Source organism: Enoplosus armatus, chromosome 12 (genome assembly GCF_043641665.1).
Source record: "Enoplosus armatus isolate fEnoArm2 chromosome 12, fEnoArm2.hap1, whole genome shotgun sequence".
Taxonomy (NCBI): Eukaryota; Metazoa; Chordata; class Actinopteri; order Centrarchiformes; family Enoplosidae; genus Enoplosus; species Enoplosus armatus.
Window position 1 is genome coordinate 19,959,508 of NC_092191.1, and position 15,822 is coordinate 19,975,329.

The following is a 15,822-nucleotide window of genomic DNA, read 5'->3' on the forward strand; positions in this document are numbered from 1 at the left end:
CACACACACACACACACACACACACACACACACACACACTCACACACTCACACACACACACCTCCCCTATGCCCCTCCCGTCTCTCCACTGGAGCAAGGCCCCGCGGTGCCCCTTGACGCCACGAGCGCCCGGAAAATTTAATCTTCCCAAATACTCATCAGGGCTCTCCATCGTCCCGCCGTGACAGCGCCGGGGATAATTAATTATACAATTTCGATGGGAATATCGACTAAACAAACCTATTAATCATAGCAAAAGTCAATAGGCATGGACACATTCAATCATGTCCCGGCCAATGATTACTCCTCTCAAAATACAATAATTATTTTCAAGAGCTGCCTCGAATTAAATTTCTGTCAAGCTGGTACAAGTCTTGCACTTGATGAAGGATGCAATGGATTTTTTTTTTTCTTTCCTCTTCCCCAGTGGAGGAGTGTGAGGAGGGACATTTATCCTTTTGGAAAGGTAGTTTGTTTTATAAGGATCATAACATGGTGTGTTTAACTAGACCATGACCATCAGATTATCTCTGATGCCCCCATTATGTCATCCATCTTGTCTGGCTTGGGGAGGAGGAGGAGGAGGAGGAGGAGGAAATCGGGGGTGCCTCAGCCTCCTACAGCTACTGTTACACAGTTCCTACACATTTCTGCCCATCAGATTCAATGATTCTCCCGTGTCCAGCAGTACAAAGTGTAAAGTCAATATCTGCCAGCATCTGAGTCTTTCAAATTCCATCTTTGGTTAAATACCTGAATGATGTCCATTTTTTTTTTTATCACTGGGGGTGTGTTTATATGCTTTTATTAAAAGGAGGAAAAATCACACAATAACATTTATTTAAGACATATGTTTAAAGATGATTTCTCCCCCCCAAAATAACCACATTTCAATTAGTAGGTCAAGCAGACACAAGTGACACTGTGTTACTAATCCCACAGTTTCTTTTTTTTAAGAAAATAAAGTTTGGAGGTTAAGTCGAGCTGAATTTTGTGGAAGCACTGTGAAACGTCAGCGCTAGAAGTAGCTGACACAGAACACAGTAAATCTGTGATCTTCCAGCCCAGAAAAGTTTAAATTTAAAGAAATCTCAGGGGGGAGAAGTTGTGGAGTAAATTCCACGACCTTTTGGGATTTTTACAACTACAGGGGCTGCATTCAGTACACAGGCATAAAACAGAGCGACGCTGAGAAAGAGCATTTGTGCTCAGCAAACCTTCCCTGCATAAATAAAAATTAAACAAAGTATGATGGGGGGGGTCATAGAAAAGAACAGGAGCTACTGATTTTTAAACACTTGTTTAAACACTTGTGTTTTTTTATTTATTTACAGCATCTGTGTTGCAGTAACACCCCACCCATCTGTCAATAAATTTGATTGAGGCCTTTTCAGATGTTTAAAATGACTCAGTGACTAATTCAGAGGCATGCAACATGGAACATGTATACAACAAACAATGTTATACATTACATTCGACAAAACCTTTAACATGTGTACAACCAAATAAAAAACCTGCTTTAACATACCATTTCTTTGGATTCAAATTTTTGTAAAACAATTCCAATTAAAGTTCCTAAATGATAATATTGAATCATCACCCACAACTTATGGTGTGGCCAACAACACATAAACTCTATGCTTCCTGTCTGACAATCCATTCTGTTCTCTGTGTGTGTGTGTGTGTGTGTGTGTGTGCATGTGCGCGTCCCTGTGCGGTCCAAGGTCCAACTTTGAACCGCTTAATGTAATATACAGCCATATAAAAGTGGAAGTGTGTACGGGTGTTTTTCTTTCACACACACTTAACACTGACCTCATCTACACTCAGTCTCATTTAAAAGTTATTCCAAAGACATTTGGCCCCCCCAGCGACAAAGAGAGTGTCTGTCTTGTGCATGAGCTTCTTTTCCTCTACTAGCCTTTTCTGTACTACGACTGTGCTACTTCCTACTATTCACATGCAAAAAGCCCTCGAATCAAATTTTGTAGCTGTAATGAATCTTTCGTCTTTCATTCTGTCCCGCTCACAGATAATCTATTTGAAATGAAGTAAGTGTGACTACACAGTGGGGGGGAAAAAAGTCTATAAAGTTGATCAAATGAATTGAATTTGTAATGAGTGAGTGGAAGTGCAGAAGTGTGAGAGTAGATGAATATATAAAAGGGTTAGGAAGCAAAGGGGTGACTTACTGAGGTCCCATTGTTTTCCCGGAAAACGTCCTGGTTGACATAATTAAAAAGCTTCTTTTCAAGTTGAAGAACAACCTGCATCAGTGGCAAGAGAGAGAAACGGTGCTCTGATTAATACCAATGCTAATGTGAACTGCACTTTGCAATTAGAGCGCTAATGAACAGCAGTGCGCTGCAGTGGCAGACAGCACTGTTAATTCTACACGTGTCGCACACCACTTCACGCTGCATGTTAACACAACCTGTATCGTGACAAATACAGAACTGGAAAATGATTTGTAATTGAGAGTTTAAGTCCATCATATTCCTATTAAGGCCAAATGAATTCAGTTCAATGGAATCGCCACAATCAGTGGAGCGAATCCACGCAAACCTTTCACATCAAGTTCAACTTTAGTGAACTTTGACACGCGAAATTCTAACCACTGACTAATAGCTGGCCATGTTGACAGTGCTGACCTCTGAGGGAACGGAGAGCAGGAGAGTTGTAATGGTAGCTTAATAGCTGTGTTCTTTTCTTTCACCCTCCTCTGATGGAGAATGAACTGCTCCACAAAAAAAATTTTTTGCATGATTTTTAGACAGTTTTGAGACAGGAGTCAAATATATTTCTTGAATAGCCTGTGCCGACTTATTGTCCCGTTAGCGACTGAGCAAACAAGCTGAGTGAGTGAAATTCACTATGCCCCTTTCTGTTGTGACTAGGCCTTGGGACAAATTCGTTTTTCATTGAAATTTGACAAAAAGAGGTGAGGACAGCAATATGATTTAATTTCATTTATAAATGCATGCTCATTTAAATGAGGTCATGACAAGTCAGTGCTGTGATAATGCAGCGTCAACGCAGTTGTAGCTCACCTTTCGGTCGTTATCACTTTCGCGGAATATTAGCTTGTCGACTTCATTGGTGTCTGCGGCTCTGACGGTCTGCATGGTGGCAGTGGAGCAGAGACTCTGGAGGTGAGAGAGGAAGAGGGTGGAAAGGTCAAATCCTGTTAGGAATACGTGCTAGTAAAGAAAACAGAACGGTCTTAAAATGGAAATCATTTATGCATTCATATTCATTTCACTTTGTTCACCAGATGTTCATACGTAATTAGAGCTGCCCCCCCCCCCCCCCCACCCCCAACACACACCATCACACACACAATTTGTACAGTAGTTTATAATGCTCTGAGAGCACTGCGCCACATTTGAATGATTGTTAAAGAACTGTCCCACAAACTACCACCTCACTGTCCCTTCTCTTTATCTGGGTCTATGTACTGACCCCGTGGACTGTGTGCATGGTTAAATTCCCCTTTGTGGACTCTTTTAACAATTAGTTAAACATTCGACCATCTGTGTTTGAAGACAGTTGAATGAGGTAATCCCTCAGCCAGCGGTTCCCATACCGGCGCGGCAGAGACTTGGGTGACCTGATTGAAATTCAAAGCACAGATTAGATAATCGGGTCAAGCCAATATAGCGAGCAGAAAAAGGCCCTTTAGACTGAAATGTCACAAATCAGTCCGGCTTCGGCCACGAAGAAACGGCACACCAGATTAGAACAAACACCATGCCCTGAGAGAAAGTGGAACAACTCTCTGCGCTCCCCCCCCTCCGCACCGCCTCAACCCCATTCCTCCATGCTCACCCCCTCCTTCTCCAAAAGCAACTTTCTAAAGCCCTAACAAATCGCTCCATCTTTCACTCATTTAGGCCATCCAAATGCAGGGTCAATATGGTCCCCTGGCAGCCAAATGCTAATGCGCTTAAGTGCGCTTAAGCAGCTTTGTGCAATGAATAGGCCAAAGAAGGAGCTAGTGAGAAGGGCAAGAGATACTTTCCCTGTCAAAAAGTCATTGTAGCCACGACTAGCAAAGACAACCACAGAGAGTCATTTATTTGCCATCTTTGATTAGCGGCAACGGCACCAAATGTGGTCATGTGTTATACTTTCTGTTCAATACATTTTTTTAAAAATTCATTTCAGATATAAGTGACAAAACCTGCAACCTTTCCAGACAGTGTAGTGAAGGTTGTGAGGATGAAATATATATATATATAAAACTTTAATGTTTTTGGATTCTGCGAGCATCGGAGTCTTGTAATTCTTCCAAGTGAGCCCCCTTCTCTCGTCCGCTTTGCAAATCCAAAAGTCAGTCAAGCAGAAATCCCCGGGCCACTCCACAGCTACCACTGAGGCCCGGAGCTCACGCTGCTCACTGGCACAATAAGCATCAATATCTAAAGGAATAGCAACAGCCCCTCCATTCATGTTCAAATGATTGTGATAATCCAGTAAGCGGGGATCATGATATGTGTCCTCTACACCTGCGCAAGTAAATGCATGGAAATGCACGCTGATATGAACAGAGAGAAGACCATACATGCAGAAGAGAGGGATGACATCACTGAACCACACGTTGTGTATTCATGTTCGCTTGCATCTTGTGCCAAGAGTGTCACTGCAGGGAAGGCTCAATTAGAAAAAAAAAGAAGAAGACAATTAGCTAATGCTGCCTTTTCTTGTGGGGCGGAGGGGTGGGGGGGTGTCTTTTGCAATTACATTGTGGATTCCTGGGTGAATTGAACTATTTAAGCTTCAGGGAAACGAATGATTCCAACTGCACTTTTTATATTTGGTCTATTGGAAGAGCGACAAAGAAGCTGAAGGCACTTCATTTATTTGAGCTGTGTTCTGCACACACTCAAATTGTCAAACTGAACAGGTTAAAGCTGTTTCCTTTCCATTTGTGTGGCCAGTGCTTTGGGTATCCTGGGCGGTCCCGGACTGTCGCATGGTGTTGGATGCTGACATGTGGCTGACTGATCTATTCATAAGTTCATTGACTGACCAATCAGCGTGGCAGTGCAGTTGGTGGTGGCCGATTGCACCCGATTGATCACAGCTGTCCTTCGAGAAAAACATCCCCCTCGTTCGACACACAGACAGCCTCCAAGCCTCCGGCCCCGCTCTTCCAGGTGCCTCTGTCATAAGATCTGCCCACCAAACATCGAGATGAGAACCCCATGCTGTCACTTAAGACCATATCAATGCAGTGATGTCTCCTTCTGACTTCCAGCACAGCCCGAGTGGTTGTGCAGAATCTCCTGCCTCCTAAGCAAATTACACGCAGACACGCTCTCACTGACCACCCTAAATTATATTACCATATTACTCACTCCTTATTTAATACATGACAATTAGTCTGAGAGCAGGAGAGAGGAACCCAGGCAAAATATGAACAGACAGCTGTTGGGAAAAGCAGTTGTAGTCCAGGAGACAGTGAGGATGTCTTCACTCCTCTGGGCTCTGTAGCTGATCCTGCAAAGTGACTTGGCATCAAATCTCTGCATTATGGGTCACAGGTCAACACTGAGTGTTTGTAGAGGGCCAGAGGCCGGGGGGCTGGGACGAGGGGTTGCCGAGGAAGGCGCTGCCTTTGTGCATCAATGGAGGATAATCTCATGACTGTCGAAGGAGGAAGCGGCTGTTTAAAGGAGCTCTCTATTCCAGCTGCTCTCCTTAGAAGAGAGGTTAAAGCAATCTGTCCCACTTCAAAGACCAAAGACACACACACATTCAGGCCTTCTGTCTCTGGTCCTGCCAACAGATGGAGGCGATCCACTGTGCCCAACTGAAACACTGAGAAACCCACACACAGCACCATGGCACTCCTGACAATGCATATCACACACACACACAGGGGTGTTTTACATGTCAGCATTTAGAAAAGACACAGACTAAAGGCAAGTAGCCACAGACAAGAAACAAAAAAAAAAAGTGTGGCACTCAGCCCCCTACTGAAGATGTAAAAACAGGTAACATTTATATAGTATCATTAAAAAAGATAAAACAGCTGGACACCAGTTCTTGGCAAAATGTTACTCGAACAGGAGCAAATGGTTTGTTGGGGGACTATTTTCAGCCACGGATGAATACACATTTGGTAAGCTTGTGATTATTGACAGCAGCAGGACGGTGAATGTGGGATTGAATCGAAATAACCTGCAGTGTGTTTGTAGTAATGAAGGAGCACGTCGCCCAGTGCAACAGTGTGCCTCACTGATGGGTTTTTAATAGTTTTTGGATGACAATGGAGCTCTACGGCACAGAAGAGGAGGATATATCAGGCTTTAGGTACACAGACAATATGTGTTAGTGGGATCCTTTAAAGCTTTATTTGTCTTCTTGCAACACTTTTTTTCAGTATATTACACAGGATACTTCATTATAGTGTATGGTTTACACCAGCCCTTTGAACCATGGTCTGTATTTGAGATCCTGTTTAACTTGATATCTAATGACCTGTCCTTGGTTCACTATATATATATATATATATATACATATATATATACACACGCAGTGTATTTGTTTTATGCCTTTGTCCATATTGACTCTGATGGAGACATAGTACATAGTGTTGAAACCTTTGTCTGGTTAGTAGATGTCAGCATAGTTTGTATTTTCAATACAATCAGAATCACAAGTATGAACAAGTAGCAGGTATTTGTGACATAACAGGGTAGCCAGTGCACAATTCATCCAAACTCCTCTGGGGTTTACATTCCCCCCTCCCTCACCTCCCCAATCCCATGCCATGATTCACACTACTCACTGAACTGTCATTCCACCGATATAATAATCCACTGAGTGCATTTACAACTCGGTGATTAAAACCCAATTAGGCAGAGAGAGTATGAGACAGTGTGCACAGGGAGAGACAGGATGAGTGGACAATGAGCTAACTATTCATTCTTCATTACCAGAGGCAGGGGACAGGGGCTCCCCTTCGTGTCAGCAGGGGCAGCGGCATTGTCAGAACGCGCCATTATTTTCCTCGCTGCCACGCAAAGCCGGGCTGCCAGCTGAGTTAAGGTGTGCCAGCGGGGCTGGCAGGTTCAGGGTGAATTGCTTAGCACTCCGATCACTTTTCTCCCGCTCTCCACCGTTCATCACGCCCATCCCGCATGCATGATTGCGACATCTGCCCGAGCCGGGTAAAAGGGGGCATCCAAAGTAGGCAACAACAAATTCGGCCTCCTGCTTTCCTGCCAGCTATTACACAGGAAAGCCAGTAAATCAGCTGTGACCCTCCCCACCCGATCTGACTGGACACAAGCCAGAGTTATCCACTCCTCTCTCCCTGTGGCCGGCTAATTTAATGCTTCCAAACACTGTGGATTCATCATTGACACACACACACACACACACACACACACACACACACACACACACACACACACAGCAGGATGGGGATTCAACATGGAGGAGAGGCGAGAGTGGACACATCATCACCCGCAGAGTTAGCCTGCGTGTGACCCACTGGTCAGCAACTGACCCTAGTAAACCTGGCCTGTGTCACCCCTAACAGCAAGTAACGAACCCTCACCCCTTCCCATGAACTCGCTCAGCTGTGTGAGAGTGGACACTAAGGGTTGATGGCAGTGTGTGCGTCGTAGGAGGTCTCCCAAACTGCCACGCCCTCGCCAAAAAAAACGAGCTTGGAGAGGTAAGAGGGCGTGCAAGGTAGTGATAATGTGCCCTATTTATCTTGTGCATTATAACATCTGGGAAACTTCTCTAAAAACAATGGCGCGCATTGAGGGCTGCCATTCTGGCTTTACCTTCAGAAACTGGCCAAAAAGCATTTGTCCCCTCGGAATGGATAATGGACAGGCCACAAATCATTCAGGACAACAGGACGGAGGGGTGTGTGTGTGTGTGTGCGTGAGAGAGAGAGAGAAACTGAATGTATGTGTATGTTTTGTGTGAGTGTGTGTGTGTGTGTGTGTGTGTTCCCCCCTGGTATTTAACTTCTCTGCTGGCCCATTCTGCAGGGCCCCGCAGGACAAATTGCCCTGCATGGTTGTCTTTGAGAGGCAGTGCAGCGCGCAGAGAAAGGGACAGGGCTGAAACACAGGGAACAGGCCTATAAAAATTCATCACTTTGACCCCGGCGACCTCCCACTACTGGGGGGTAGCACAGACAGACACACACACACACACACACACACACACACACACTCTCTCACACACACACACACACAGATGCACAAGCACGCACTTGCTCACCCACCAAACCTCCTAATCAGAGCTGGGAGCAAAAAAATCTGAAATGATCTCCCAACATATCAAGAAAAGATTCATACGAACAGAAACACACAGCAACTTAAACAAAGCCAAGCGGAGCCACAGAAGTGTACTAAGCCTCCTGATCTCTCTTCTTTCTCTCACACATGCACTGTAGCAGACACAATGGCCATGGAAAAGCCTTCTACACAGGAAAAGGCCACCAGATGCTTCATTGTGACCGTGTCTCTGTGTAAAGTAGTGGCAGTAAAAGGAGGGTGGGCTCTCCTGAGGCGCATTAGTCCCAGTAAGGGGAGGACATTGTCTCAAGCCGGGCTCTTGACACATTACTGCCACCTGTACAAAGAAAACCTAATGAGAGATTTAATCTGAGAAACCTCCCCTGCCACTTTTAGCCAGCACTTTGAAACCAACCGCGGCAGATGTCTGCAAGACTGTTTAACGCACCGGCTTCCCTTAACCTCTCAATAAGGCCACGCACGCTTAAATTGCTCAATAGCCATCTCGATGTGGCATTCATTTGAATGTTGTTAGCTGCAGTTGTTATGTTTCCAACAGGAGGCGTTGTGATCTGGAGGAGTAGCCAGCAGCGCTGTGGCCATTCATGTTTTCTTTTTACCGCCTCGGACAGAAAAAGAGCATTTATCCTGTTAATGAGGAAACAAATTCACAACCAACCGTGCAGCAATCACCGCAGCACATTTAAACATGGCCAACAGTAGAGCTATTGATATATAGTATAAACACTTACTAAGCACCTGGAAACACTGCACCCTCAATTAATTTACCTATCCCACCGAAGCTCTAGCTGGGAATCAATTACAGGAAACAGACAGTGAGGTAATTTGTCGTTGCTGAGTCAATTACAGAATATCGAAGACCCAATCAGTGATTGGTGATTAGTGATGGTCCAATAGGAATGCAGAGTCTGTCGAGTTCATTACTCTGGTGTTCGATAAAGCCCGGTTAGCACCATCAACAAGACGAACCACAAACGTCCAACAGATTCTTTCATATGTTAGAAAATGTCAACAATCATAAACACTGATTTCAGCAGTGAAAATCGTTATATAGGAGTATTATAACTTCTCTGTAGCAACAGTTGTGCTACCAAAGCAGCTGATGGCTTTTTCAGGCAGGCAGGTGACCAGCTCTCTTCCCTCCAGTGCGCACTGGGAGGAGAAGACCCTGGCAAGGCACAAAACCCTCCTCACACACAAAGAACATTGATTCATTTGGAGCACCACCCTTTAATTTGTTTGCACCATTTCATCTAAATGATGTGCTTGTCGGCCAGGGTGAGAGGGAGAGGTGTAATTCAGGCAAGGGAAAGGGAAAGAGGAAGGTACAGGGGAGGAGGGGGTCTTAAGAAACCCCACCACAGGGCGCTAGGCAACCATCTAGTGGGTGGGCTTTGTGATACATTTTACCAATTTTTCATGCCCATCCCTCTTGATGTGACCCCACTCAGGGCCTTTTATGCCCCTGACAGCTCTGCGCAGGAAAACATGCTGCCGCTCTGATAGCATGAAATCGGGAACAAAGACCCCCAGGGAGAGGAGAAGGGGGCCACCGAGGCACGCTGTGCTCCGGTCCCGCCTGGCTCTGGACACAAACAGATGTTAGGCCAGCCCCGGCTCTCTCTGCCCCCTGAAAGAGGAGGCCCCCCGTCAGAGAAATGGGCCTGAAACGCATTGTTTTGGGCCTCCTCTAAGACAAAAACGGGAGCCACTCCTTCTGAAAGGGCCCAGCAATATGGCCGTCACAGATAAATCACACAAGGGGGAGTGAGAGAAAGGCCCATGAATTCTCAATGTGGCCCTTAATGGGCCCTCTTAAATATGATGGGATATTTGTGCGCGCATGTGAATGGAGCCCAGCGACTTTTAATGTCAGAGGGCTAAGTTGTTTAAAAGCCCACGGTGCCAGCACCGGGTTTACAGCTGTGTTACAATGAGCCATTCTGCTGCTGACAGTAGATTCACACTGGGGAAACCTGTAGGCCAAGTTGTTTAAATGATCCTAGCATTTCTACTGGCTAGCAAAACATTTTATCATCACTCATCTGTTGTCCTTTTTTTTTCATTTTGAGCCCAGGCAAACAAACACCATGAGTTAAGGTATTGCCTGATTTGAAAGGGAACTGTGACCGACTTGTTGAGTAGGCAGTGAATCCAGCCATTCTTATAGAGACCGCTTCTTTGCATATGCATTAGAACAAACTATAATGATGAAAATGTTTGTGCACAACTCCCAGAGGCAACATGTGTTATCTTGGCAACCACTCCATCCTTCAGAGAGAGAGAGAGAGAGAGGGAGAGAGAAAAAACAATTATTGTGCTCCGTTCTACAAAGGCCGAGGACTGCATTAGTCAAAAATAGACTGACATCATACAAGTTGGACACTATGTACCAGTCACAAAGAGATCCCTATCCCTCACAGTTTATGCCACATTTCATCTGGACTAAATAATAGCATCACTGTTAGCTGTCGCTGCTCCTCCTTGGGATTTCAAAGGCAGGGGTCCGTTCTGACTAACAGAAGACGAGACAAACCATCAATAAAGCAGGAGATAAAGGAAGACCGAGCTGGAAGCCAAAGTTGATTATTCCTGATTTATAGAGAGATTACATTGTCTGGAAAAAGTGCTGGATTCAATAAAAAAGACATAGATTGAATATTGAGTCCACTTGAATTTACAGACTGATCGGATTATTCACTAATTCAATTTAGAATATTTATATTGTTTGCATAATCTTGGCAACTGCATCATGGTTGCTAATACATGCGAGACACGAAGAGACTTTTAAATACACGGTAACATTTCACATACACAGCTTTCTGTCGTGTTACAACATGCCTTCGCTAGTTTAGTGTCCATGTGTTTGCGACATACCAAGACGTTCTGGCTAATAAACTGCACATAATCTGCTTCACGGAACCAATTCAATACCAGAGTTTTTTGTGAGAATGGAGCTCCCTCAAAGAGACTAAGCATCTTGTGTCTTTTCTTTTGGTCGTCTCCTGTCCTTGATCTTTAAAGACAAATTTTAAACAATTAGTTGATAAATCCACCACCAAAAATGTACTGGTTCCAGCTTCTGATATATGAATATTTGCTATTAAAAATATTTGATATTTCATAGACTAAATGATTAATCTAGAAAATAATTGGCAGATGGTTTGATAATGAAAACAATCATTAGTTGCGGCCCTAATTTGATGACATGTGCTGTGAAATGCTAGGAGACATTTTCGGATAAAGAGGAAATAGCAGAGAAGATGTTCAAGACAGAGCAGGACAAAACAGAGAAGAAAGAGAGAGTTTTGGGGGGGGGGGGGCAGAATGAAAACATGAGAAGATAAATCACAAAGAATGAGTGAGTGAACGTTTTATGGACTGTATGTAGGAGCATTTAAGGCTTAAGTCATGTCAAAGTACTTTTATATTTCTAACGGCAGTAATTTGCAAAAAAGAAGATATAAATGCATCACAACACTTGGAGAAATCTGCCTTTATGCATCTAAAGTTCACTAATAGCATAAATGACACATTTCTCTTGGATGTGTCAGACATACTGCAAGTGGCTTTTATAAACAACTATACAACTATTGTGGGCGAAGGAGTGACGGTGCAGCAGTAGTGCATCAAGGTTGGAGTAAAAACACCGGCTCCAGCTGGAGAGGACAGCAGTGGTGAGCGGATGAGGGGTAACTCAGGTTACATCCCTGACCGGGGCCAACCCCAGGGGCCTACAAGGCAACGTGCCCTCCGAGGCCCTGTTAGTGCCAGGCTCTGCGCTCATCCTTGGCTTGGTTTGTCACGCCATCCCACCGTTGGCATGGTGTTCCCAGCTGCCAGTCACAGTGCCCCAACCCCTCCTCCTCCTCCGAGTACACAATGGCAATAGCATGGCTGGCGCCGGGCTCAAACGGCCTGTTGTTAATGAGCAGGACCAACAGAAGCCACTGCTTGTTCTTCATTTGCCAGCGTTTTAATTATATGGACAGCGCTCCCATCAAAGCAGCATCGCTCAAGTTACGCCCTCATAGCTGAACCCCCCCCCCCCCCCCCCCGTGTCTTCGGCGCTGTATTCATTAGCATCGAAAGCAAACAGAGAGAAGAGAGAGAGGGAACAGGCGCTGTTGTCTAGAGGGAATAGTCTCCCTCTATTTCCAGATGGGCTATCTTTGATATAATGGGCCCTCATTGTGATAGATTGGACTCTTCTAGCCAGATAACATGCCTTTATTGTACTGGAAGGAAACATCTCCATTGCAGGCTTCACCTGCGTGGGTCAAATAGTAGGTGCTAATAACTCTGTTGCATGGTGTGTAGTAAATGGGTGGGGTTTACTGCATCAGGACAATTGGAACAGTGTCAGGTGGGTTGTCTTTCACAGAGAAGTATATTGATTTAGTAGGCTTTGACAAACCATGTAAAGGATTTGTCAATACAGTTTGGCCTAGCAATAAAATAGTCAAACACAACACTCCAATGGCTTCTCTCAGTAAGCGGAGCCTTGCTAACACTCCATATTTGACAATGAAGTAAGTAAAGAAGGAGAAGAGAGCACTTCAACAACATTGCCCTGAAGAATTATAATATTAAAAACTGTCACATTTATTGCAATAAGCTTCCCCTTTTAGTCAAAATCTGATTAAGTACAAGAGGGGCTGGTTCGTGTACGTGTGTGTACATCTGTGACTCTGGGTGTAAATGCATGAGTGTATCTGGGGAACTGAAGGCAGCCAAGGAGGGTCGCAGTCCCTGGTGTCAGGGGTTCCACAGAACAGAGGCCCAATCAGTGCTGGCCCGCTGGTTAATGGATGGATGGCCCCCAAAATTAATTAGCCTGACTAATGTAGTGTACACTTAATTACACTGGCCGCCTTTTGATTTATAGCCGGCCAGATACACACATGCTAGTCAAAGTCGGGCTGAAAAAGGGAAGAAATTGTTTTCCCTTTACTGGTGCGGATTATTTACCCAGACTAGGTTCAGCAGCCAGGATGAACTCTTGCTGGTTTCAACGAGAGGGGCGACACAAAGACTGTGTCCTCCCACTACTTAAACTATAATATGATTATTAGTACAACTTCAAGCAAACGATGGTGCTCCCAGATGGTTAGTCACTTAAGTCCTTCTTCCAGACTGGTTCAAAGGTAGCAATCTTCCCAAACCCTTCTGTACAAAATAAACACAAACAAAGAAAAGATGGCATTCGTGACAGAATCTTTAATATGTCTTCCAAAACAATTGCTTGCTTATATTTCTATCTCTGTTGTCACGGGGGCGTGTGCATTGAGTAACTCCACAGTGTGAAAAAAAATGAATGATCCATCATGCTGGCCTGTCATTACTGAGCATTTTACAGCATTCATTAGGAGTGGGGCTAGTCTAGGGCCCCACCTTTAATTTCATGCTGCTCAAGCGAGAGAAAGGACACAGGACAAAGGGAGGAAGATTGATGCCCGGTCCGGCCCTCTGCACTTCCTGCAGACGCAGACAGGGGGTGCTGATCCAACCCTCTTACCCGTCAGAGAGAGAGAGAGAGAGAGAGAGAGAGAGAGAGAGAGAGAGAGAGAGAGAGAGAGAGAGAGGGCCGGCTAGCCTAATGAAATCTGTCCATGTAGCAGCAGATCAGGCCCAATTAAAAACAGCCCCACACCATGTCACAGGGACAGTAGATCAAGTCAGCAATTAACCTTCCCGCTGGCCTCTATCAATCCTTAAATTGGAGCGGGCCGGCCAGCAGCACACAATCTCTGCAGATATTAAATTTACATTCTATTAAGTTTAATTAGGAGGGATTTTAAATATACTAGGAGTCCAGGCATGGAGCCCTGGGCCTGTCATCAATAGCAGTGATTCACGGCCACCGGCCACCTCCAGGGACACATACACACACTCTCACTCTCTCTCTCTCTCTCTCTCTCTCACACACACACACACACCACTGCACACCTTATACCACCCTCTGACTGAAGCATGGGACCAGAAACCTGTGTTTGCTGTAGGTGTGAATGGGTCAACAAGGACTATGTGACCTGGCATCATGACTGAGCTCAGAACGTAGGAGCTGGCACTGCTCGGCTTTGGTCTGAACGGGGGTTTCTATCATAAGATTTTCCAGGGGTTACCGTAGGATTATTATCATAACCTCATTGTTACACTAAACATGACACATATTGGCAGCGACTGCTGGTTTGTGTGGGACTGCCTGATCTTGCAGGATTCCTGACCATTGCTGCCCGTTCCAGACAGCCTGCTGTCAACTGTTAGGTACCGGAGCGGCAGACTTGAGAGCAGCAGTGAACAGTGTTACGGTTTAAAAATTAAAAAGTTGGATTAGGGATGCCATTATTTAATGATAAATGTCTGTGACCAACTGCATGACTAGTCTCAAAAGGGAGACCAAGAAAGAAACAGAATGGAAGTGGGCGAAAAAAAGAGATCAAGAATAAACATCTTTTTCTTAACTGAGGCACGCAGATTTGCGTGACCGAGATCAATAACGACAACCGCACCGGGCATGTAGTGCTCACTGCCTGCGTCCACCCGACGTCTTTGGGCCCTCCTTGAGAACTCGAGAATCAAGTCTCAGACGCTACGTGTTTAGGCCTCTTTTATTGCAACAACACGCATTGAATTTTTAGTCAGTTAATCACTGTTGGCTTGAATGTGTCTTGAACACGAGTGCTCGATGAGGGATTAAACGAAATCACAGGCAGCACATCAACAAGTGGACTGTGAAGTGTCTGACTCGCTAGACGAAATCTTCAAAACCATTCCTTTGCGGTTTCCTGTTTCATCAGCACCGATGCAAAGCGTGATCAAGCCAAAGCATGATCAGACCCATGGGAGAGGAGAGAGAAGGTTGGTGGGGACTGGACCACCTCCAGGCTGCTCAGCCCTAGCATTAGTCTCCACGTGGCTGTGTCCTTTGTCTGCCAGTCAAAGGGCCGCTGAATGGGGGTCAATTGAAACCAATTCCCTCTGTCGGACACAATTAATGGGGTTGCCCGGACCGGGCAGAAGGGGGGCGGCCGCAGGCCTTTGGTTACTGATCCTGCCGCACAAGCATGCCAGGAATTTGCCACCTGGAATTTGCCCTGTGACAATAACAAACCCACCCCCTTCCAAACCCACCTCCTTTTCTGTACACACATGGATACATCCTAAAATACCTCCTGTCCCATCCACCCACCCACAAGGCAGGATGGGTGACGGGGGAGTGGCTAGTGGTTGTCCACAGTCTAGTCTCCCACAATGGACCAGAGACAGAGAAGAAGAGAGGTGGTGTAGCGTGCAGCTGTAGAGAAATGTACTGGAGTATTTTCTGATCCAGTGACTCTCAAAGTGGGGCCTAGTGATCCCCATGGGTGCTCGAGGGTTGTGTCCCTGGTGATCAAATCAAAAAAAGGGCAAGTCGTTTAATTTTGCCATTATTTTCGTCCACTTAACACGGCAAAAGTATCTTTTCATCTGCTTCGGTTTTTTGAGGCCTTTCCTATCCAGTGAGAGTGGAGAGAGAAAAGTGAGAAAA

The 15,822-nt window shown here is 45.3% G+C and overlaps 1 protein-coding gene across 1 annotated transcript in view; it reads right to left on the reverse strand.

The window, feature by feature from the left end:
• Positions 1 to 15,822, reverse strand: part of LOC139294069 (inositol polyphosphate-5-phosphatase A) — a 122,974-nt gene that overhangs the window by 17,498 nt on the left and 89,654 nt on the right. The window contains exons 10-11 of the mRNA XM_070915845.1: positions 3,051 to 3,146; positions 2,193 to 2,267 (exon numbers count right to left, since the gene is read on the reverse strand). Coding sequence (XP_070771946.1) covers positions 2,193 to 2,267; positions 3,051 to 3,146 — 171 coding nt within the window. The remainder of the gene's footprint in view (positions 1 to 2,192; positions 2,268 to 3,050; positions 3,147 to 15,822) is intronic.